Source organism: Martes martes (genome assembly GCF_963455335.1).
Source record: "Martes martes genome assembly, chromosome: 8".
In the NCBI taxonomy this organism is placed as follows: Eukaryota; Metazoa; Chordata; class Mammalia; order Carnivora; family Mustelidae; genus Martes; species Martes martes.
Genome location: NC_137895.1, coordinates 25,621,332 through 25,645,806, shown reverse-complemented (window position 1 = coordinate 25,645,806; position 24,475 = coordinate 25,621,332). Strand labels below are relative to the sequence as shown.

Genomic DNA, 24,475 nt, shown 5'->3' with positions numbered 1-24,475 from the left:
AAAGAAAGAAAACTATCCCACAGGCTGTTCAGAGGATTAAAACATTGAGCATGTTTATCCAAAGATGAGGACCCAATTAACTATCATGTTTAAATAGATACAAACTTAGAGACTTAAAATCCAACTTCTAAAAATTTAAGTGCATAGACCAAGGGCACTTTGATAGCAACTGTAGAATTATCTTGCAAAGTAGGGAGCAATCAGACCATCATAAAAATGAGTACTGGAAAATCAGAATTTTAAATAAAAATATAAAACAAAACCATAGTATCACAACCTCCATATGTCTTTAGAGTTTTATATGACCATACGTACACTTCAATCAATATCATTTGTGTAGTCCTGGGAAGTACATTTCAACCTCTCTGAATAATTAGACATCATCTCTGAAATTCTCTATCTCAGTGTTTCCTTCAGGCTAAAGACTTTTTGGTCAATGGGATGTTTCATTGTTTATTTGTTTTTATTTTTTTTAAGATTTTATTTATTCATTTGAGAGAGTGAGAGAAAGAGAGAGAGAGTAAGAGAGCACAAGCAGGGGGAGCAGCAGGCAGAGGGAGAGGGAGAAGCAGGCTGCCCGCAGAGCAGGGAGCCTGACGTGGGGCTCGATCCCAGGACCCTGTGATCATGACCTGAGCCAAAGGCAGACACTTAACCGACTGAGTCACCCAGGTGCCCCTAATGGGATATTTTAAACATAACTTAAAAGCCCCAAAATTATTTCCTGAATGGCTTCCAAGGTAACCAAAACTGACCCAGATAAATTGGGGTGCAACGAATTGTTGGTAAAGACTCACTCTTTGACCTCAAGGAGTTTATAATCAAATTAGGGAACGACTATTTAAATTAGAAAAATATGAGCAAATTCACAAAGCACTGAATACAGCAGCCCCCCCCTTCTCTGTAGTTCCACTTTCTATGGTTTCAGTTACACCAAGTTAACTGCTGTGCGAGTGGAGACAAACGATCCTCCTTACATGTCACAGAAGGTCGAAGGCAGCCTAAGGATACAGTATAAGTGCCTCTTGTCACTCACCTAACTTCACCTCATCACATAGGCATTTTATCATCTCACATCATCACAAGGGGGGTAACCACAGTACGATAAGATATTTCAAGAGAGAGAGATAGCACATTCACTTAATTTTTGTTTTAGTATACATACATATGTATATATAAAAGTATAATTATTTTATAATTATACACATACATATGTGTATATATGTATATATACATACATGCATACACACATACATATGTATATATATGTATATATATTAGCATAATTATTTTATGTGATTATTGTTATTAATCTCTTACTGTGAATAACTTATAAATTAAGTTCTATCAAAGGTTTGAAGGTAGGGGGAAAAACAAGAATATGCACAGCATGTGGTACTATCCACGGTTTTAGGCATCTACTGGCAGTCTTGGGATGTATCCCTGCGAGTAAGGGGGGGGCTACTGTAAATATCTGCTAGGTCACACGGCACTAATAGTAAAGGTCAAGGAAGACTGGAGTAATGAGAGATGGCTTCAAAAGCAAGGTGGGATTTCAGGCCAGGCTTGGAGGAAAGAAGAATTTGAATCAATGGAAAAAAAGGCAATGGATGAAGAACATGAGGTCTATGTTATTTCTTTCTTTCTTTCTTTTTTTTTAAAGATTTTATTTATTTATTTGACATACAGAGATCACAAGCAGGCAGACAGGCCGGGAGAGAAGCAGGCTCCCTGCTGAGCAGAGAGCCCGATGCGGGGCTCAATCCCAGGACCCTGGGATCATGACCTGAGCCGAAGGCAGAGGCTTTAACCCACTGAGCCACCCAGGCGCCCCGAGGTCTATGTTATTTCTTTACAAAGTCTATGTTCTTTCTTTAACTTCAGTCCTGACTCTGTGACTTGAACAATCCATTTATCACCAGTACCCTTCAGTAAATCCACAATTACAGAGGGTCTACCATACACAAATAAATAATGGAGATTTTCCAACTTAAAGAAGGGGTAAATGGCTTTAAGATTAAAGAAGAGGCAGCTCAAAACTAAAACAACCCCAAGCTTACGTTATGTTGCTATCAAAAAAGACATGAAATCTGTTCTCTTAAAAAAGAATTTTTAAAACTTGCTTTTGCTACTTCATCATTTCTCAGTTAAAACCAACCTCTTCATGAATCCTAAATTAAATGTAAGTGTGACTTTTTACTTAGACCAGTCATAGTGTGGGAGGAAAATTTCAGAGTTCTTCTCCATCCTTCTCTCATTTGAAACCACAATACTCTTTTGCCACTAAAAACAGTATTCATTCCACAGCTGTAGAAATAGCCTAAGCCATTTGATAGCTTCATTTATGATACAGCACTGAACTTATCTAGCAAAAACACAACACATGCATCGGTGCTTCCTTTTGTCCTGTGTATTCTAAATCTCTGCCAAAAGCAGAGGAAAGAAAGTACAAATGGACAGGATATCCTGAAATTATTTGGTTTGCCTTATGTCATTCCAGAGAAAAATCTATTGTGTGATTCACAGTTAGAAATTCAAAGTAAACACTTGAAACACCTAGGGTAGTCAGGTCCTGATGCTGAAGCTGGGCCTTCTTCAACAGCACTTTGTCTTTTAAAAGGCACCCTAGGAAGGCTTTGCCTAAAGAAATGCTTTCTAGCATTCACCTACTCTATCCAACATAGTTCTTGGCTTATGAGAAAGGAGAATGCACACCATTTTTTAACAACACCAATAGGAACCAAGTACCTCAAAATCTATTTACATGATAAAATTAGTACAGATTAATTTAAAGTTGTGATAGCATCTTGATATTCTCAACCATTCTGACACAATTCTTTTTATTTATTTATTTTAAAGCACGAGAGAGAGAGCAGGGGAAGGGGCAGAGGGAGAGAGAGAATCTTTAGCAGATTCTGAGCTGAGCAGGGCTCAACATTGGGCTCAATCCGACCCTGAGATCACCACCTGAGTTGAAACCAAGACTCAGACACTTAACCGACTGAGCCACCCAGGTGCCCCATTTTGATATAATTCTTTTTTTTTTTTTTAAGATTTTATTTATTTGTCAGAGAGAGAGGAGAGAGAGAGTAAAGCAGGGGGAGCAGCAGGCAGAGGGAGAAGCAGACTCTCTGCTGAGCAAGGAGCTGGATGTGGGAGTCAAACCCAGAACGCTAAGACTGTGACCTGAGCCAAAGGTAGATGGTTAAGGATCTGCCTTTTGTATGTATGTCTATTAATTCGGTGTACATCCACTATAGTTCAGCAAATACTCCAAGGACCTGGTAGCATGTGTTGGATACCAGACGCGATATGAAACTGTACTAGCTTTGCTGTGATGCCAAACACTTATCTCTATAAGTCTGTTATTACATCTATGTAAATAATAATGTGATATATGCACAGCTATGGTGAAGACTTGGGAGAGCCAATGACTATATCCCTGAGCATGGTATATGCCTTCACTCAACTCATAGCCTTCCCCTCATCTTCACTTTTTCACTATTTCATTTTTCACTACTTCACTAGCAGTAAGCCAGATAGATACAGCCCTGTAATCTGGAAGCTTACAGTCTAGTAGAAGGTACAGACAATAACAGAATAATGATGATGATGATAAGGATGTGACTACTAATAATAGCAGCTGATACTGATCTAGAACTTACTATGACCAAAGCACTAGTCTAAGCACATAGCTCATTAACCAGTCCTTACACCCTGTGAGATAAGTGACCAGGACAACAACAGTTGCTATACAAATATGTGGGAGTGACTCCCTAAAACTCATTCTGAAGTGGTTGGGAAAGGACGTTCTTGGGATTAATACTATTAATCAGGTAAAACGATGCAGGGATGGGGGGTTGGGAGGGTACGATGTACACGTAGGAAGGCCCAGAGCAGAGAATGCATGCAGGGACGATCAAAGAACCAAGAGCAATGCAGTTCCGGCTGTAATCAATCTATAAATGGATGTTATTGCATGTTACACATGCAATCTATAAATGCATGTATTGGATAAGGAGTTACTGGAGTGTTAGAAAGAGGTGTTCTTAGGAGAGGGCAAGTTTCATGAAAACAACGTCAGCTGGTTGGCTGGCAAACCGTGGAAGAGGCGCACCTGTCAGCAGCAGCTTGTACTGGGGGATTCGCTGAACCGGCTTGAGCAGGTAGTGCTTGAGGGCCAGGTTAGCACAGCGTGGGCTCATCTGAAAGGAAAACGTATCCAAAGTAAACACAAGCGTTCTTTTAAGGAGCAAGGAATCCAGATGCAAGTGCCCAGGAAGCCAAACTTTAGAAAGCCACCAACTCTGGGAGGGGACTCACCAGCTAGCCCACCTCTCTGGCAGGGGGGGTCTCTGGAGTCAGGGGCTCACTCCCATAGACAGGGGTGGCTGCAGCCCCGCATTCCAGGTCAGTGAGGGCCCACCATACTCAGCAGCGGCCACTTGGGCAAGTATGTGCCAATGTATTCACAAGCAAACCCCAAAGAATTGCATGGTCCTCAAGATAAGGCAGAAGACATAAAGCTACTGGGAACTGGATTCAAATAATAAGCAGAGCCTACGGTCAGTAGACCCACAATAACAACTGGTGGTAGTGGGGAGCACTGCAGAAATTAAAGATAGCCTGAAAAGCAGCCCTGCTAAGCACACGATTTCTGGTAAGCCAGATGGACGTAAAATTTCTTTCTCAGACGAATGGCTCTAAAAAACAGCTCCCAAATCAGCCTATAGAGAGACCTGATTTCAGAGCCATTCTGATTTGACCAAAAGGACATTTGATTTCGCCTTTAAAGCTCTTTTCCTTAGTAGGTAAAACAGACACTTCTGCCCAATCCTGGGCTTTGCAGACATTCTCCGACACAAGACCGTACTGTTTGGTGGCATCAAAATGGCCGAGTGAAAACATCGCTGCATCCTAACATGTCCTGTACTTGTACTTCCTCCACAGCTCAGGTGCATGGGGAAGGGTTTTCTTAGATTTGCTCAGATCATTTCTGCTTTTTCTAAATATGCACCTCTTGGGTCTGGTACACAGACTAATTAGAAAGTTATAATGATACCGCATTTAAGAAAGCATCTACCGTGCAAGCATCATTAACCAAGACAGCTAATTTTCCCATCTTGTTTTCTTTTGCTGCCAAGGCAACAGAACAACGCACTGGACGCTGATGAAAACCTGGGTCAATGATCAGTTGCCATAGCTATAGAAATCACACTTCCTTTCTTAACAGCATGAAGACATCAGAGGAGAGGAAAAGAAAAAAAGGGAAAAAGACAACAAATGATTTTAAGTTTAATTATGTGTTTAATATACAAGTAAGAATCAGCAATATCATAATACTTCTAAAACTTCTCTAGTTTTGGATGACTGGAATTCGCTGATTTTTTTTTTTAAGTTACAAACGAGAGAAATGAGTATTAAAACATATAATAATTCATTCACATTTTATCCAAGATTGGGGGAAGGACTTAAATAAAATTTTAGTTAAAACTAATTTTTAGGAGATGTATTACATCCTTTATCCCCAACCAAATCAGGCTTGTACTCTTTAGCTTTGAGTGCAAACACAATGCTTTTTATAAAGATGTCATTAATTTTTCTTAACTTTGACACTGAACCTGTGTTATTTATTTATCTAAAGGGAAACAAATTACACTTCCCATCCTTCACTGTAGATTAGTTGTTAGAAGAATAAAAGGAAAGGTTGGGTTAAAAATAAATGTTCCTAGAGTAGTCAAATTCAGAGACAGAAGGTAGAATGGTGGTCACCAGGGCCGGGGGAGGGGAGAATGGGGCGTTGTTTTAGCCATAGTTTCAGTTCTGCAATGTTAAGATGAAGAGAGCTGTAGAGATTGGTTGCAAAACAATGTGAAGGTACTTAACACTAGAGAACTATATACTTAAAAACGGTTAAGACGGTTGAGTTTTATTTTATGTGTATTTCCCCACAATTCAAAAAAAAAAAGGAGACCTATCAACATATTCTAGCATGCAATCACAGATTTTTCAAAATTAAATCTTGTACACACTTTCTCACCTTTTCATTTATTCAATCCCCTCTTTGACTTTGAAGGGATTATATTTTAATATCTTTTTTTGTTTTCAATGATTGCAAATTATTACAGGTTTAAAAACAACAAAGAAAGAAGCATTCAACATTATATGGCAGCAAAAATACCTCAAAATCTCTAACAACAGCAGCAAAAGCTGGGTTCTTCTTGCACTGCTCATCCAGCAAAGCTATATTTTTATCAAATTCTTTGATGTATGTGGAATACATTTTTAGATATGGTCCCTTCTTTACAAAGATATCAGCAATTCTATGTTGTTCAGTCCTAAGAGAAGAGATACGCAAAAACAGAGAGTCATAGATGTATCCAAAACATATCTAGCATCCAGTGAGAGTCCCCTGTCTGAGCCATCAGCACGCCCTCTTTGCTCTTCTTATAAGACATCTTCTATTCTTAAATGCCTACTGTTCACTATTCCCACTGCCACCATCACATGTTGTTTGGATTTTGCCAGCCCTCTGACTGGTCTCCCCATTTCTACCATCTCATCCTTCTGCGCAGTGAGAGATTCTAAAAACGTGTATTACACCATGTGACTTCCAACAGCCTCCTACAGGACTCAGCAGGAAAACAAACTCCTTCCCTTGGCTTACAAAGCTCCATTGGTCCTGCTGCTGCCTACGCTTCTGACTCATTTCACACTTCTCTCCTTCTTTCTCAGTCCTCCCCATACACACTGGCCTTCTTTATAGTCCGTTGACATACGGACTCATTCCCACTTTGCACACTTTTAGTAATGGCTTTGCATGCCTGGAAATAGGAAACCCGGGCCAGCTCCTTCTTTTCATTCAGATGTCCCATTAAAGGGCTCTGCCTTTCCAGAGGGCCTTGCTTCTTGGCCACCCAATCGTCACTTGCCAGCACATCATCTTATTTTACATCTTTCCAGATCAGAAATTGCTTTTATCTAATGTTTCTTGTCCATTTTTCTGGTTCTCCCCTGACTAAAATGTCTACTCCATGCGGGCAAGAGCCTTATCTATTTTGTGCAATGTGATATTCCTGCCATGCTTAGAGCCCTGACCAGCACACCGTAGATAACTCAAAACCTTGTTGAAGGCAGAAACGAAGTATCTCAACAGTTATTAAAAGCCAATATAAAAATAAATGTTATTTTAGGAAGCATACTAAAACCAAAGAGTATGTCTTAACTTGAAGGCCCCTGAGAGAAAAATATTTTAGTTAGTAGAAAATATCTTATCTAAGGATTAGAAGAGTTTTATGCTAGTAAGTGTAGTTTTTCCCATAATTATTGTTTTAGATGTCCCTTTCATCAGTTAGTCTGTTTCTTTCTTCTTCTTTTTTTTTTTTTTTTAAAGATTTTATTTATTTATTTGACAGAGAGTGAGAGAGAATGACAGGGGAGAAGGTCAGAGGGAGAAGCAGACTCCTCATGGAGCTGGGAGTCTGATGCGGGACTCGATCCCGGGATTCCGGGACCGTGACCCGAGCCGAAGGCAGTCGCCCAACCAACTGAGCCACCCAGGTGTCCCAGTTAGTCTGTTTCTTAGGAATGCTTAATACTTTACTGCAGAACATCTATCGATCTAAACTTGAGAAATTTTCAGCACAAGCAAAAAATAAATTTAAGCCTCCTTTAACACCCGCTTACATAAATATGCATATCCTTTAAAGGCAACTAAGTAATTTTAAAGATAACTTTTATAAGAATGACAAAGTATTTATAGGAATATTCTTTGCAATTATATTTTATTTCTATCATGACTTTTAAAAATACCTTTCAGTCATTCCTCAGTCCTTAACCCTGTGTTACTTTACACTTAGGCTGCAGCTAGGAATTAATTACTCATCTAACATATTTTCCCAACATGCAGAAGCATGATATTTCCAAAACAGACAAGAAGTATTTTTCTGGAAAAGAAAACTTAAAAGGAAATTTTGATCATGAAAGTAGGTGACATTATTTTGTTATTCTAATCATTTGGGGTTCCCCAGGGACAATAAATTCAAAACCCCTAGAACAAATTTTCTACATATTTCCAAAGATGTCACCAAAGATGTCACCAAAGTGTCTGCTTACTTTCTATAATCCAAAGAAGCAGTTAACCAGTCTTTTCCAGTTTGGAAATCTATAGCCTAGATGGTATCATACACATGTAATAAATTTTCTAAACCAAACAAACCTATTACCTCAGTGAGTGGTCGCTTTTCCAAAACGTAAAGAAAGATTCATGATATTCCAGAAAAGATAGTAAAGCATTTAAAAACATTTCAGTGTGAATATATCAAGTAAACTCCCTCAATCTCAAAAACCTTGATTATCAAAGGTCACCTACAGAAAAGTTAAATTGGCTGAATATATGGACCCTTCTTGTTTTCGAGGCAATATTACCAAAGAATTTAAACATTCCTAGAATTGGGTTCAGGGCACCAAGGTTGTGAATTCTGGCCATTTAAAATGACCAGTCTAGGGGGGCCTGGGTGGCTCAGTCAGTTAAACGTCTGTCTTCACTCAGGTCATGTTTCTGGGTCCTGGGATCCAGCCCCAGGTCTGGGAGTCTGCTTCTCCCTTTGCCCTTCCCCACCTCCCATCCTCCCTCTCTCCCCAACCCCTCTCTTTCTCTTGCTTGCTCTCTGTTAAATAAATAAAATCTTGAAAAAAAATGACCAATTTACAGGTAACTGCCAAGAAAATTGAAACAACTCAATGTAAGGAACACCACCTCTCTGCCACATGCAGGGCCCTTATTATGGCTTCATTGAAAAGTGGGACTCTGGGAAAGCTGGTCAGTCCATTTTTACCAGTTTGACATCCTTTCCTCCAGTTCCTTCAGGAGATCCCGGTTGAGCTCATACAGCTGAGGCAAATAGTACAGGATCTGATTAAGGATTCGGTCCTCAATCACGGGTTTCCCAAGTTGCCTGGAAGCATGGGCCACTGCATCTCGGAAATCCTATTACAGTTCAGAGAAGAAAAAATAACATACATAGACATATAATTGATATAAAGCTTCCCCCCCCACCCCAGTGCTTCTCTTTAATACAACATAAATCACAAACTATTTTCCATGTAGAATTACAAATTGAAAGTGCCCACTTCACTGTCTCCACTTAGCTAGACAGAAACAAACAAAACAAACAAACAAAAAACCCACCACAATAAAGTGGCTAGGGTAGATATTTGGTTTTAAAACAGTCTGTATAGTATTTCTCTTAAATCTTTTGATCTCCAAACTTTGTAATTATATTAAAGGGTATCTGGAAATCGGATTGCAACTCCTAGTTGCCTTTAAACTTATTCCCATAGTGCTATATGAACACAGTCCATTCATTTTAGGAGTCCCCAAGAGATCTTACTTAATTTTATTCTGGAAAGTCCCTTTGTTCACTTTCAGTAATTATTTCCCAACAACAAGAGCATTCTAGGTAAGGCACATGGAGGAGATCATCACATTCTTGATAATTAGAGAATACTGGATCCAGTATTACAGGGTTTCCTTGGGCTAGCCTCATTTCCCTCATCTGTTCAGTGGGTTTGGAGACTTGCATATCACACATCATCAGGTAACACACTTAAAGCTTTTTGCAACATGTGTGGCACACAGAATCAAAAAAACATTTTCACTGTGGACCTTAAACTCTCCTCTCCCTCCCACTGACTTCTCAGTAAATTCACCAGGATTTACAGTTTCCACAATATAAAAAATTTCCTCCTTGTATATTCTCTTCTGTCAACTTTTCCCTAGAAAATTATTTACATACCATGTTTTAAGACAAGTCCACATCATTCCATCCTGTCAACCCAGAGGACTTGGGAAGGGTGGTGGTGTCTGAGATCCTAATTGTCTGGTTTCACCCTATCTTGAGGCCCACCCTCAGGGGATAAGTAAAACAATAGTGGAATCTGTTCCAAAGTCCTAAGGACTCAAAAACAGAGACTGTTCCTTCTCAGAAACAGCAGGTTTAATTAAAACCTTAAAGCAAAGGCTGGGTAAAACAGATTCTCTACTAGGCTTCATCTTCCTTTAAGTTTATTTCAAATAACTTTCCCTTCACGGATTCAACGGGCAAATGAAATAGACAAAAAAATACAGATTTCTCCTCTGATCCCTTCAACCACTGTGTCCAACATATATACATTAATCATAGGCACTTCTCATGCTTCCTGTGAAGGACAAAAAGCTTGTGTAAAATTTTAAAAGTACATGAAAGGATTCCTTTCCTAAAGGATGGTCATTTCAGATAATTCAAATCCTCCTGCGCTGAACAGGTGCTAATAAACCCTTCACTCGGGCTTCAGTATCTGGGACTAACTTTATTGGTCCAACAGTCACAACGGCCCAAAGGAACCAAGTACTTAACGGTAGTAACTAAAGAACTACTTTCACGGCTAATTACTATAGTATAAAATAGGAATTTGTAACTTGCATAAACTCCAATCCAGAAAAACCGCACAAAACATCTCCAGAAACCAAATGGATATTGGCCAAATTCCACCTCCCAGCAGCTTGTTTCTATTAGCATTCACATTTACTAAGAGAATATAGAGCTACTTAATGCTTTTGAAAGTCATTAGATTTTTCCATCAGGCAGAACTACAGAATATATTTACATGTCACAAATAACTTCCTCAATTCTAACAGTATTCAAAGCACAGGTAAACATCTTCTATAGTACTTTCTTTCTTTTTTTGGAACCAGTTTAATGATTAATATAACTTAAATGCAAAAATTCCTTGTTCAGCAAAGCAATGACCACTGCCCTTTCTTCTGGTAGAATAAATGATGAATGTGTTTGTCCCCTGGCAGCAAGATGACTTTTATTTTCCAGTTGGAAGATACTTCCTCAGTCACAACAGTGACAGTAGCCATTAGAAGCTGAGTAGCTTAAGGACCCTATTTGACACGGCTTTTGCCAGACTCTTGCATTCCATATGTCTGCCACCACTGCCAAAAGGGAAACTTGTTTATTTAAGAAACATTCAACAGAAGCCAGCCAAATTCACACTGGGCTGACCAGTGAGATGGCCATCTCTAACTGGAGGCGTCTGTCACATATCAGGGAAAGCATCACTTTTCCCAGTATTACTGGATGATGGCAGGTAGCTCCGGATGAACTAGTGGCCCATACTGTCCTTGTTAAAATTATGAGTAGCACAACAAAATATAATAGAAATTTAATAATTAAAAGAGCAAAAGAAGAACAATTACTAGAGACGATAGGAATTTACAGTTTCTATCTATTACAAATTATTCCTAGGACCCAGGAAGTTACAAATTTTTTTTTTTTTAAAAGATTTTATTTATGTATTTGACAGACCGAGATCACAAGTAGGCAGAGGCAGGCAGAGAGAAAGGAGGAAGCAGGCTCCCCACTGAGCAGGGAGCCCGATGCGGGGCTCGATCCCAGGACCCTGGGATCATGACCTGAGCCGAAGGCAGAGGCTTAACCCACTGAGCCACCCAGGTGCCCCCCAATTTTTTTTTTTTAAAGGATTTTATTTATTTATTTAGAGATAGAGAGCATGCGTGAGTACTTGCACACACACATGGGAAGGAGGGAGGACCAGAGTGGGAGGGAGAAGAAAGGGGGAAGAATCTCAAGAAGACTCTGCTGATAGCAACGCCCAGTGCAGGGCTTGATCTCACCACCCAAGGTCATGACCTGAGCCGAAGCCAAGAGTTGGACATTTAACTGACTGAAGCAGCCAGGCACCCCAGGAAGTTACAGGCATTATTACGGCCATCAATTAGCCTTCATGGTACCTTTTTGAAAACAGAAAAGGGTACCCCTTACCCCAGGCCAATGCAACTCACACCAAGGCCTTCATAAGTGCACACAGCAGCTCTGGCCCAAGGCTCATCCCTTCACCTCTTGGGTCATCATCCCCTGAAAGCAATGGACTACGGCCCCAGTGTCAGATGTAACTAATTCTCACAAGAACTACACACAGAATCTTTAACTTCTCAGCTCTTCATGAACCTCAACGTTCTCCAGAACTGGTGCCACCAGAAGGAGGAAAACATTTTTTTTTTAATAAAAAGGATGATTACAACATATGTCTGGTTATTTTTCTAAATGCTAACAGCCAGGATAATTTGGGAAAGTGTGATGACACTTCAGAGCCAGAGGCAAAACTATTTTGGGGCAGAAGAATTTAAATTCCCAACACCTCCTTGACTAAATCAGTGAGGATGCAAGACCACACGACTGGCACTTCAGAAATTAGATCCAGAGTATCCTTTTCCACACTGGAAAAGCCGGGTAATTAAAATCAAAGGGTGGTGGGAACTGGGGTGTGAAAATGTTAGGCAAGCAATAGAGGTTACTGGAATCGACCACATGTACTTCAGTCTATGCTTCCAACATAAACCCCACCAAAGATTCTGTATGTAAAACGGAACCACCTACACTCAGGTTTCCGATTACAGTAACCAAATGTGTGTTCAACTTGGCATTTTTAGAAATAGCAGGAGGCTCCTGAATTATAAGGCATATCACAATATTATTCTTAATAATTCCCAGAAAACCTACAAATGAGAACCAGATCAACTTCTAAAACACCCTCAGTGCCTTTGAGGTATTAACATACTAGCTTCACAAGGTCTGATCACCTGGCAAGATCTAAGCAAAAATCAATGCAGATAAAAAAAAAAAAATCAATGCAAATAAAGTCATGTATGAACATCTAAAGCAGTGAAGCACAAAACAGATGGTCTGACTCATCGGGTCAGGCTTTACATCTCTGGTGCCAAAGAGAAGTAAGTGACTTAATGAAGCTGTCGGGACTGGGTTCCCTGACCTGAGGGCATTATTAACCACTATGATGACACAGTGGATTACAAAGACTAAATGGACATATGGATGGACGGGGAACTCTGCAGGGCTCCCTGCTTTCATAAAGGGCATGAAGAAGCACTTCATATTAATAAGCAAAAGCAAAGCAGCTGCAAAAGTCAAAGAGCTTTGATAAATATGCAGAAAGGGTTATGAAACTATGAAGTAAATGTAGAGGGGGTAGAAAGTCCTAACATTAACAATTTGATTTTGTTTTTAAATTAAAATATCTGACCAATGAAATGATTCCTCCCTCTTGATATGTTCAGACCTGGTGATATTATGTGTCGTCATCACTGTGTTCAAACTGTATAAAACATGACCCAAACCAATCCTTTATCTCCAGTCTCAATCTCCCTTAACAACATTAACAGGCAATCATCCTAATATATCCTAAGTGACCAATATATAGCCTCATTCTCCTCTTCAGAAGATGAAAAACTAGAATTTCTCTGGTTTCATGAGCCAACTGAAAGAATTCTGAAAACAAGCTCATATACCCCAAAATATACTACTATTCTCTGTATGGCATGCTAGAAATTTCAGGTAATAATTTTTAATCAATTTTTGAACAATCACTAAGTGCACGGTCTTAGAGAGACCAGAATTCAAAGTCTGGCTTTGCCATTTAGTAGTGGGTTACTTTTGGCAATTCGTTTTCTTCACTTAAGAAACAGAAATAACATCCATTTGACAGGGTTGTTATGAGGATTAAAATAGACAATTTATGTAACATGGTTTTAGCATGTTTCAAGGCACACAGAGTGCTCAGTAGAAGGCCATTTATTTAAGTAAAGAAGATCTGGTTAATGATGATCGCATGAATGTCATTTATAATCCACAAGTCCCTCAAAGTTTGGAAAGAGAACACTGAAGTAGAAGTATATCACAAGAAGGAAATACCAAACCAAAGTAGGGAAAACAAATACCTCAGCAGTAAGACAAAGGGGCTCTTAACAATGAACTTCATTCAGTGAAGGGCAGTCACATGAAGGAAGCTGCTCAAAAAGGAAAGGTTAGGCAGCCGTGTGAAGAGATGCTAAAAAAGCATTCTTTACCACTAAAGAACAAATAAATGATAATTAAATGGTTAACAAGACTCAAAAGACAGGGTCTATTCAGTAGAACAGGATAAAGTTATTTTAAGATTGGGAAAAACTGAAAGGTTCTGTGAGAAAGTCTTCTATTCTTTTTTATAATGCATCAAAAAAAAGAAGAAGAAGAAAAGATATACTCTAGTTAGTGACACACAGATGTCCAAGTAACTTTGCCTCTAACTCCATGGATTTCATTGAGAGTCCTTCAAATTTTTAAGGTAAGTATGTTCCAACCTAAAGAAATGAGTGGAGCAAAGATGCTTCATTACTACTTTACTATTTAATTAAAGCCCATTTTTGCCCCCCCTAAAAAGACCTCAAAGTCTCTAATCATTATCTTGTAAAAAATCATGCTATTTGGACATTCATAAAATAAATTTATAAAGCTGTTTATTAAGGCAGTCTCCCATCAAAGGGAAAATAAGATAAAACAACAAAAAATTGTATCACTTGCACTGAACTATATTAAGTATCCAAGATGTTTTTCCTATTAAGTGTGTGCTTATGTACAATACAATAGCAACCTCTGGATTGGACAATCTCTGCTACAACAGGGAAAAACAAATATAAATAACTAGAGTTTTACCAAGTACTATTTTATTTGTCAGTTGTCTCTCATTCATTCAATAGATATGAATTTACTGGGATAAAGAATCAATGGGGGGCACCTGGGTGGCTCAGTGGGTTAAAGCCTCTGCCTTCGGCTCAGGTCATGATCCCAGGGTCCTGGGATCGAGCCCCACATCGGGTGCTCTGCTCAGTGGGGAGCCTGCTTCCCTTCCTCTCTCTCTGCCTGCCTCTCTGCCTGCTTGTGATCTCTGTCTGTCAAATAAATAAATAAAATCTTTAAAAAAAAAAAAAAAAGAATCAATGGAATGTGAAAATCCCTGTCTTCACGGAACTTACCTCCCAGTGGAAGAAGAAACTTAGTAGGGTCTATTTCAGGAACAAACTATTTTGACTGATTTGATTAAAAGTTTATTTGGTAACATCATAATTAAATAGTATGCATTTTAATTTATATATATAAATAAGTTCTGAATAACAGAGCAATTTATCTTGAAGGTTCTCCATGTACCCTGCAGCTAAAACTATTTAAGTGTTTAACATTTATTTTCCATGATCTCATTTAATTGCCACATCCACTTTATTTTTTTTAAGATTCTATTATTTGTTATTTATTTATTTTTTTAAAAAATTTTAAAATTTATTTATCAGAGAAAGAGAGAGATTGAGAGAAAGAGAGAGAGCGTGCACAAGTTGGGGGAGTGGCAGGCAGAGGGAGAAGCAGGCTCTCCGCTGAGCAACAAGCCTGATGTGGGACTCATGACCTGAGCCGAAGGCAGATGCTTAACTGACTGAGCCACCCACGCATCCCAAGATTTTAAGTAATCTCTACGTACAATGTGGGACTCAAACTCAACAACCCCAAGATCAAGATTCACACATGCCACTGACTGAGCCAGCCAAGTGCCCCATCATCATACCAACTTTATGTGGTTATTATTATTATTATTATTATTCCCATTTTCCAGAAGAAGTCAAGGCTTAACTAATTTGTCCAAGAGCACATAGTGGTGGAGGCAGAATTCTTAACCACCAATCAGTCACACTCATTCACTCAACAAACGTTTGCTGAAAGCCTTCCAATGAACAGGAATGATGCTAGGTGCTGGAGATTCGATCCCTGCCCTCACCTAGCTTACATTTTAGTAGACCAAAAATAAACAAGTAAATAAACAACATACAAATTATATTTAACGCCAAAAAGAACACAAATGGAAAGTGAAGGAGAAAAGGATAGTCAAAGAAGGCCTCTCTGAGGAGGTCGCATTAAGCTCAGATTGGAAGGATAAAAAAAAAACTAGCTATGAACAAAATGAAGAAGAAAGATTCCAGGAAACTGCATTAGCAAAAGCTACGAGCCAGAATAACAGCAGTGAACTAAGAAATGGAAGGTGGCCTGTATGGCCAGAACATGGTCAGTGAGTGAGAGAAAACCCCTCTTTATCCAGCATCTCATCTTAGTAAGAGGCCAAATCACATAACACCTTTTGGGTAGAGGGAACTGTAATTTAATGACCCAACAAGAGAAAAGGAACTCTATCAATAATCATTATGCCAAGACAATAGCCAGGACTATCACAAGCAGACTGGGACATAAGGCCATTCTATTTATTAGCCTTGGGGAGTAACGACTTTATTCTTAACGCAATGGGAATCATTTAAAGGGTTTTTCTTTTTTTTAAGATTTTTATTTATTCATTTGTCAGAAAGAGTGAACACAAGCAGACAGAGAGGCAGGCAGAGGCAGAGGGAGAAGCAGGCTCCCCGCTGAGCAAGGAGCCCGATGTGGGACTCGATCCCAAGACCTTGGGATCATGACCTGAGCCGAAGGCAGCTGCTTAACCAACTGAGCCACCCAGGCGTCCCTCATTTAGAGGGTTTTAAACATGGGAATGACGTGCTCTAATATATATTTTAAGAAAATCACTCTTAAAATAAGGGGAAAAAATCACTTAAGAAACAGATTGGGAAAAGGGTGAGAATGGAAACAGGAGTCCCTGTGAAGAGGCTGGAATGGTTGTCTGTGTAAGAGATGATATTCTGGACTCAGTTGGTGGCAGTAAAGTGGAAACAGAATTAGTAGGTTTGCTGGAGAAGTGAGGGAGAAATAAAGAACAAATCCTAGTTTTCTGGCTTTGGCAGCCACAGGGATGGCACTATTCTTTTGAAAAGGGAAACACTGATATTGGGTATTGATTTAGAGACACTGTGCAGCACTGGACCTTTTAAAAAATCTAGTTCAGGGGTGCCTGGCTGGCTCAGTCACCGAGCATGTGACTCTTGATCTTGGGGTTGAAAGTTTGAACCCCACGTTGGGTGTAGAGATTACTTAAAAAAAAAAAAAAATCGGGTTCCAAGTCCAGGAGCTCAAGGCAGATATTGTAGAGCATGTATCACAAAAAACCCTAATTGTAAAGTCTTGCTCTTGCAACTACAGGCCCAATTTTTCCTCACAAACACAGGCAGAAGAATCAAAGACCTTAACTGAAAATACTGGCTCCTTGAATCTTGAGTTGATTTTAAACTGCATGCCTCCATCCAAGCCCACTTCCTTTCAGTGTCACAATAGCTTAAATGATGAAATTCCTTAGTCTACATTTTACGTTTTTTTTCTATAAGCTGTATCACCTAGTTTAGCAAATTCTAAACAAAGAAATGTCAGTGAGCTAGAGCGATAAAGTGATATATAAAGTGTTAGTGAGCTACAGCGACAAATTTAAAGCTTAAAACTATTGGACATATTGGACAGTGCAAATACTGAACATGTCTGTCATCACAGAAAGATCTATTGATGCTATTCTAGAGTCTCTAAGACAGAAAACTATTCATGGGAAATCATGTATAACTGAAACAATAGCTTCTCCCAAGCCACTTGGATACTTGGTTGATTTCCCAAAAAAAAAAAAAAAAATCCACTGGATTATCTAAAGCCTGTTATTTATATTTTAAAGCAGTCATATTCTAGGATATAACACAGGCATGAACTCATTCATGTGAAGTCAGATAGCAAGTGTTCAGGATTAAAACTATCCATGGGCTACCTTTGTGGGGTCCTTTTGGTAGAAGGGTAAATACGAGCTTTAACGTGTGGTGGGGGTGGTAAAATGAAACAAGAGACTCTTTTGACTTCACCCACATTATGCTGCTAACAAGTCTCTCCTAGTAATGGCTCTCACCTGGCTAATGCTCTGTTGTTAAAATTCCCATTAGAGCTGGGCTGTGCTGAGTTAGCATACCAGACAGGATGTTAACATGAGGTTGGCAGATGATCTAGTTTCACTCCTACATTAAAGGCTTAGGAGGTTTTGAAAATGTACAAGTCAAGGTGGGTTTTGGATGATTCACTCTGTTCAACACCATCTGGGAAGAAGCCAAGGCCATCCATGAGAACTATCAGATCTGAGACAATATGGGAAATACCTCACCTGGCTGTTCACTCTCATAGAGTTCATGATTTGTTCCAAAAATACAGGGGTAAGAGCAAGATAAATAGTTCGAAATAATCAAATAAATAAACTAGTGAAGCTTTTTTTTTTGGTTTGTTTTTAGAGAAAGAGAGGGAGCATGCATGTGTGCGTGCAGGTGATGGGGAGGGTGAAGGGACAGAAGGAGAGATTTTTTTAAAAAATTTTATTTATTTGACAGAGAGAGAGAGGTCACAAGTAGGCAGAGAGAGGGGGAAGCAGGCTCCCTGCTGAGCAGAGAGCCTGATGCGGGGCTTGATCCCAGGACCCTGATATCATGACCTGAGCCTAAGGCAGAGGCTAAACCCACTGAGCCACCCAGGTGCCCCAGACAGAGAGTAATCAAGCTCCACACCCAGTACGGAGCCTGCGGTTCTATCTCACAACCCTGAGATCCTCACCTGAGCTACCCAGGGACCCCAGTAAACTAATGAAACTCTTAATTGCTTCTCTACCTACTGGAATCTGAACTTCCTTCATTAAAATGAAATATTAGTAGAGAGGGAAAAAGGCATTTGGAAGGGACAGAATTATAAAAAGGCTACTGTTTGATAACAAAATGAATTCTTCCCATTCACTGATGTTCTACAGACGAAAATGAAGAAGGTAATGAAAGGCAATTTGGGCATCTACTATATACTGTGTACCATACCCAGCCTCTTCACATACTTTATTTCATGGATTCCTCACAACCACAGAGATCATTATTTGTATATCCATCTTACAAATGAGGAAAGCTAGGCCAAAGGGTCAGACTATTTTCTGAAATTCACATAGCTATTAAGAAACAGAATTGGATGGGACGCCTGGGTGGCTCAGAGGGTTGGGCCTCTGTCTTCGGCTCAGGTCATGATCTTGGGGTCCTGGGATTGAGTCCTGTATCAGGCGCTCTCCTCGGTGAGGAGCCTGCTTCCCCCCATCCTGCCTGCCTCTCTGCCTACTTGTGGTCTCTGTCAAATAAATAAATAAAATCTTAAAAAAAAAAAAAAAAAAGAAACAGAATCGGGGCACCTGGGTGGTTCAGTCGGTTAACTGTCCGACTCTTGGTTTTTCACTCAGGTCATGATCTCAGGGGTCCTGAGATAGAGCCCTATGACTGACAGGCTCCTCACTCAGCAGGGTGTCTGCTCAGGGATTCTCTCCTGCTGCCCCTCCCCACAACTCTCACTCGGGGGCACTCTCTCCCCCGTCTGAAAAATAAAGTTGAAAAAAAAAAAAAAAACAGAAAGGAAGGAAGCAGGGAAGGAAGGAAGGAAGGAAGGAAGGAAGGAAGGAAGGAAGAGAAACGGAAACAATGTACTTAGGCAGGACAGACACGGATATTTTTGCCAACTTTCTCGAAGTGTGGTCCTTAAATTGTTACTGGTCTGCAAAGACATTAGTTAGAAGGGTGAATAAGGGATTGGAAACTTTTATGTCACCTTGACATGGCCATGACATTTCTATTTTATTTTATAAAAGTTCTGATCCAGCATGGGTTGGAAATTTTAAAATCCAGTCCCTCACCACATTATGAGAAACGCTACAGTAGAGTATAGGCACTATGAGGACTAGGACTCTGCTGTTTATCGTGGCATCTTCAACACATGTTCCATGCAAGATTTGCTGAACTACTGCACTCAAGTTCCAATTCGATTTTTTCTGGCTCCATAGTATTGTTCGCCTCCGTGAGCTCCAAGTGAATGCTTAAAATTTCCTTAGAGAGGTCCTATTTCTATTTAAACATGTTGATCAGAAAACATGTCAAAAAAGTACAATTTGTTTGTCCTACAGATAGGTTGAGCTTTCCAGAGAAAGGGAGTTCAGCTTTTTTCTTTATACTCTACAACTATTTAAACAATAGAGAGGTTCAGTAAAAAATGGAATTTATTCAGTTCAAACCAGAGTTTATTTTGGAAAGTTATTTATTCATCATGCTGTTTTGTATTTGAAATGACAATATACTTCAAACTCAACAAATCTGTTTGGGTGATCAAATATCATGCTATAATTTTTAAAAATGAATTACATTTTGAACTAAAAAAAGTAAAAAAAAACATAATGTAACAATTTGAGGGTTGTAGCTAAAGCAGTAGGATATGATCTCTCTTGGGTAAGTTCTATAAACTTATAAAAAGAATTTTATTGGTTTTTTTTTTTTGATGGAGGGTTGTATAAATGCCAATTGGATTTCAGTTGGTTAATGGTATTATTCAGTTCTTGTATATCCTTGCTGATTTTATGTCTATTAGTTTTTTTACTTACTAAAAAAAAAGTTTTGGAATCTCAAAAAAAAAAAATTACAAAGAGAACTAAGCAATACAGTCAAGAGTTACATAAGAAACTATTCACAGGACAGTAATTTCTCAAAACAAATTAGTAATGTTAAGAATAGTTTTAGAAAAGATTTCCAGGGGCGCCTGGGTGGCTCAGCAGGTTAAGCCTCTGCCATCAGCTCAGGTCGTGATCTCAGGGTCCTGGGATTGAGCCCTGCATCCATCTGGGCCCTCTGCACAGCAGGGAGCCTGCTTCCTCCTCTCTCTCTGCCTGCCTCTCTGCCTACTTGTGATCTCTCTCTCTCTGTTGAATAAATAAATAAAATCTTAAAAAAAAAAAAAAAAGAGAGAAAGAAAGAAAGAAAGAAAGAAAGAAAGAAAGAAAGAAAGAAAGAAAGAAAGAAAAGGTTTCCAAAACTAGAGATTTTTCACGCAGGAATTAGAGTTCCAGGTTTCTGTTGGACCACATATAGAGCAGAGAATCATTTAGTGAATGTGAATCACCCTTAAATGTACCCTACTTTTTAAGTTCACATGTATCTTTTAAAAGGAAAACTGAAAATGATACTCTTAGAGATATTAATGGGTGTGAACCTACCATTTCTCAGTAATTAAGTTTAAGATGATGTTAATAATTATACCATACAAGTAAATTTTCACTTCAATTTCTTTCTTCATTGTTTCCTCTACCTTACCCTTCTTTTGTTAAATTTTAATAACTTGCCAAAATATAACTGGAATAAAGTAGGATTAAAAGTACGTTCACTTCCAATGCATAATAGAACTTGTAAAAACTTGCAGGTACAAAAAAATGCATGAGAAAAATGAATATGCTGTCAGACACATCATACCTGTTTTCCAACAGGTTCGTTCAAGTTGATAATTACAAAAATTGAATACAGAACTTTAAAAAGTTAGTTGTTAAAATGTCTATTTTAAGTGTCTATTTCTGAGAGCAGATTCAGAGAGAATAGTTCTGAACACTGATCATGACATTTTTTATACATTGCTAGTACAAAATTCTGATAGACATCTTCTGCAAATGCCCAAGAACTATTATCACTAAAAACTCTTTATTATGAACACAGAAAGTTTGAAAACTTCGGAAATATGGATATAAAGGTTCTATTTTTTGGAAGTCATCTGGGTATACTACACACACACAAGATACATACATTTCAGAAAATATCTATATTCACATATACATGAATTTAAACATGTAACCATATATTAGAAAGAGTATATATATATGTATAAAGTATATTTAAAGTTATGCTAAAAATTTTTTGACATAGGGAAGAATGCAAAAGAGGACAGTTATTTGTAGATACTCACAATATGCAAAAGTTTTAACACATCCACAAACCTGTAAAAGATAACAATAAAAGAAATGTTTTAAATGAGCCAGTGGGGAAATAAATGGTCTTCCGAATTATAAACTGAATACCTACACCTTCTCTGAGCTCATGATCTCCTTGGCAATATGATGGACTTTACTCTTCATTCCAGTATCTTCATTCTGTGGAAAAGAGTGCATTAAAAAAGCATGAACTTATAAAAGGATAATGAAAATCAGCTTTGAGCCAGTCAGATATAAATTCAAGCTCTGACACTTAGAGGTTTCTGATTAGAACAAATTCCATACTATATAACATCTCAAATAGAAACATGGAGAACTAGATGTGGTTATTGAAACACAATACAGGAAGAGTGGAGAGCATTCGGTGATCTCACTTGGACTGTTACCAGCACTGTACTGCTCGACTGACTGTCCTGAGAAGCCTGAGCCTCGGTGGAGCACAAGCCAACGATTGAAAAACTGAAAAGTCACGTTCTGCAGGAGAAATGACTCCTAGAGATATCACATAAACATGAGTTCTTCCCAATATATAAATTCTAGGAATTCTTCCACTACCCTGAATGTCTTTTCAATATCTGCCAATAATCATGGCATCTCCTCACAAAGATTCATTGCTCAAAAAATACCACATATATCACCCCCCTTCCTTCAAGATTTAACAAATCCCAAACATTCTGCAGTGTCTGGTTTAAAACATTTCATGAAACAAATTTAATATATATTACGCTAAAGTTTTCCTCCCCCTCCAAGAGTAAATATTAATCGTGCAGTGTGTACTTATCCCTTACATGTTTTCATATTTTAGTACAGAAGAACTTAAATACAATATTAAAAAAATCCTAACCCTTCCATCAGAATATAAATAGTTATGCAAAAAAAATATTCAAAGTAGGGTATGAAACCAACGACTCACACAAATAATCTTTAAGGAACAATCAGTTATTCATTCAGAATGCATTAATACTGCTGTCTAGTTAGCCTAGGATATTTTGCCTTGCTACTTGGCCTTAGCGCCCAAACTCTATCTTTAAAGGAACAATTAGATAGATGAATTTGACCTCCATCCCCATTATTATTCTGCTTTTCTAAGATAGGTTGTTGAATGACTGTGACCAACAGACTGGGTAAGTTTTGCTCAACCAAGCAATATAAGCACAACATACTCAGCTCCATTCACCAGCTAACATTCCTCAGGAAGCAGTCTATGCACAGCGTGATCTTTCAGACCACGTATCAGTCATGTGCTAATAACCATGACTGTGTACACACACTCACACACACACATGCACATGCACACACATTAGGATAATTGTTGTTTTCCTATCATAACGGGTTACATCATCTGTAGCTAGAAAGTTTAATTTTGTAAATACAGGATATCTTTTTAAAATTGAAGGCCAGAAGAAATGCATTAAAAATGAAAAACAGGGAGTATAAGACTCTTGATCTCAGGGCTATGGGTTTGAGCCCTACACTGGGTGCAGAGATTACTTAAAAATAAAAATTAAAAAAATATTAAAAGAAAGAAAAAAGAAAAACCTAAACCACTGAAAGAACTAAAACCTTAACTCAGCACTCTTATTTTCAAGTGATGGGAGGTCCCATACAGGTCAAGAGGTACTCTTGGCAGTAGTTTTAAAAGAACCTAGGTACAGGGGCGCCTGGGTACCTCAGTTGGTTAAGCATCTGCCTTTGGCTCAGATCCTGATCCCAGAGTCCTGGGACTGAGCTCCTGCTCAGCAGGGAGTCTGCTTCTCCCTCTCCCCCTGCCCCCCCAACCTGTGATCTCTAATAAACAAATCAAATCTTTAAAAAAAAAGAAAGAAACCTAGGTACACTATAGATGGTGAAGCATTTGACTAGCAAAGCCACCTAAAATGTGCACCACCTTTATACAAAAATTTTAAGTAGGTGTACTTTACTTTTGGCATCTCCCTTTTATTTTCTTTTCTCTTTTTAAAGATTTACTTATTTATTAGTTGAAAGAAAGAAAGCACACAAAGGCAAGCAAGCTTGGGGTGCAGGGGTGGTGCACAGAGGGAGAGGGAGAGAGAGAATCTCAAGCAGACTCTGCGCTGGATGTGGAGCCCAACTCGGGGCTCAATCTCACGACCCTGAGATCATGACCTGAGCTGAAATCAGGAGTTCAACTGATCGGACTAAGCCACCCAGGTGCCCCTGCCTTTCCTCCTTTTATAACTCTGCGCTTGTTAAGTCTCTACTCCAAATACCTTTTTTCTCCTCAGTACCTTGCTCTGCCAGGCCCTCCTTAGAGAGAGGTGTGTGGTGACTCCATAGTCAATGTTATTCCTGAGCAGGTATCATGCTTCTGTTCCAGCAGGGGACAAAAAGACTTTAACTTGGGGCCTGACATTCCTTATCTGTCAAATGGAAGTGTTGAACTTACAATTCCAAAATCTTAAGAGTCAAATGTTCAGTATCTCAGGTGTGGCATGGCAAGTCAGTGAGAAAGACAGTGGTGGCATTCAGAGGCAGCTCTGGAGCTGGGGACTATGAAGTATGTGTTTCCTTTCTAGAAGCTGAGACTGTAAACTTTGGGGTGGGGGGGGAAATGGTGAGTACTGGCATAAAGACAGACATGTAGATCAATGGGAAAAAAACAGAAGCAAGCAAGCCCTTAAATTCGGTCACTGGATTCTTGACAAAGTTGTCAAGGCAATTTGATGGAAGAAAGGATTTTGGTTTGCCTGGGTGGCTCAGTTGGTTAAGCGACTGCCTTTGGCTCAGGTTATGATCCTGGAGTCCTAGGATGGAGTCCCGCATTGGGGTCCCTGCTTGGCAGGGAGTCTGCTTCTCCCTCGGACCTTCCCCCTTCTCATGCTCTCTCTCATTTTCTCTC

General features: G+C 39.1%; 1 protein-coding gene across 1 annotated transcript in view; it reads right to left on the bottom strand.

Annotated features, from left to right (window-relative positions):
- FGD6 (FYVE, RhoGEF and PH domain containing 6) overlaps positions 1 to 24,475 on the bottom strand; it is a 112,802-nt gene that overhangs the window by 36,742 nt on the left and 51,585 nt on the right. The window contains exons 4-8 of the mRNA XM_080811426.1: positions 21,707 to 21,774; positions 21,591 to 21,621; positions 8,838 to 8,989; positions 6,182 to 6,338; positions 4,118 to 4,205 (exon numbers count right to left, since the gene is read on the bottom strand). Of these exons, the coding sequence (XP_080667552.1) occupies positions 4,118 to 4,205; positions 6,182 to 6,338; positions 8,838 to 8,989; positions 21,591 to 21,621; positions 21,707 to 21,774 (496 nt within the window). The remainder of the gene's footprint in view (positions 1 to 4,117; positions 4,206 to 6,181; positions 6,339 to 8,837; positions 8,990 to 21,590; positions 21,622 to 21,706; positions 21,775 to 24,475) is intronic.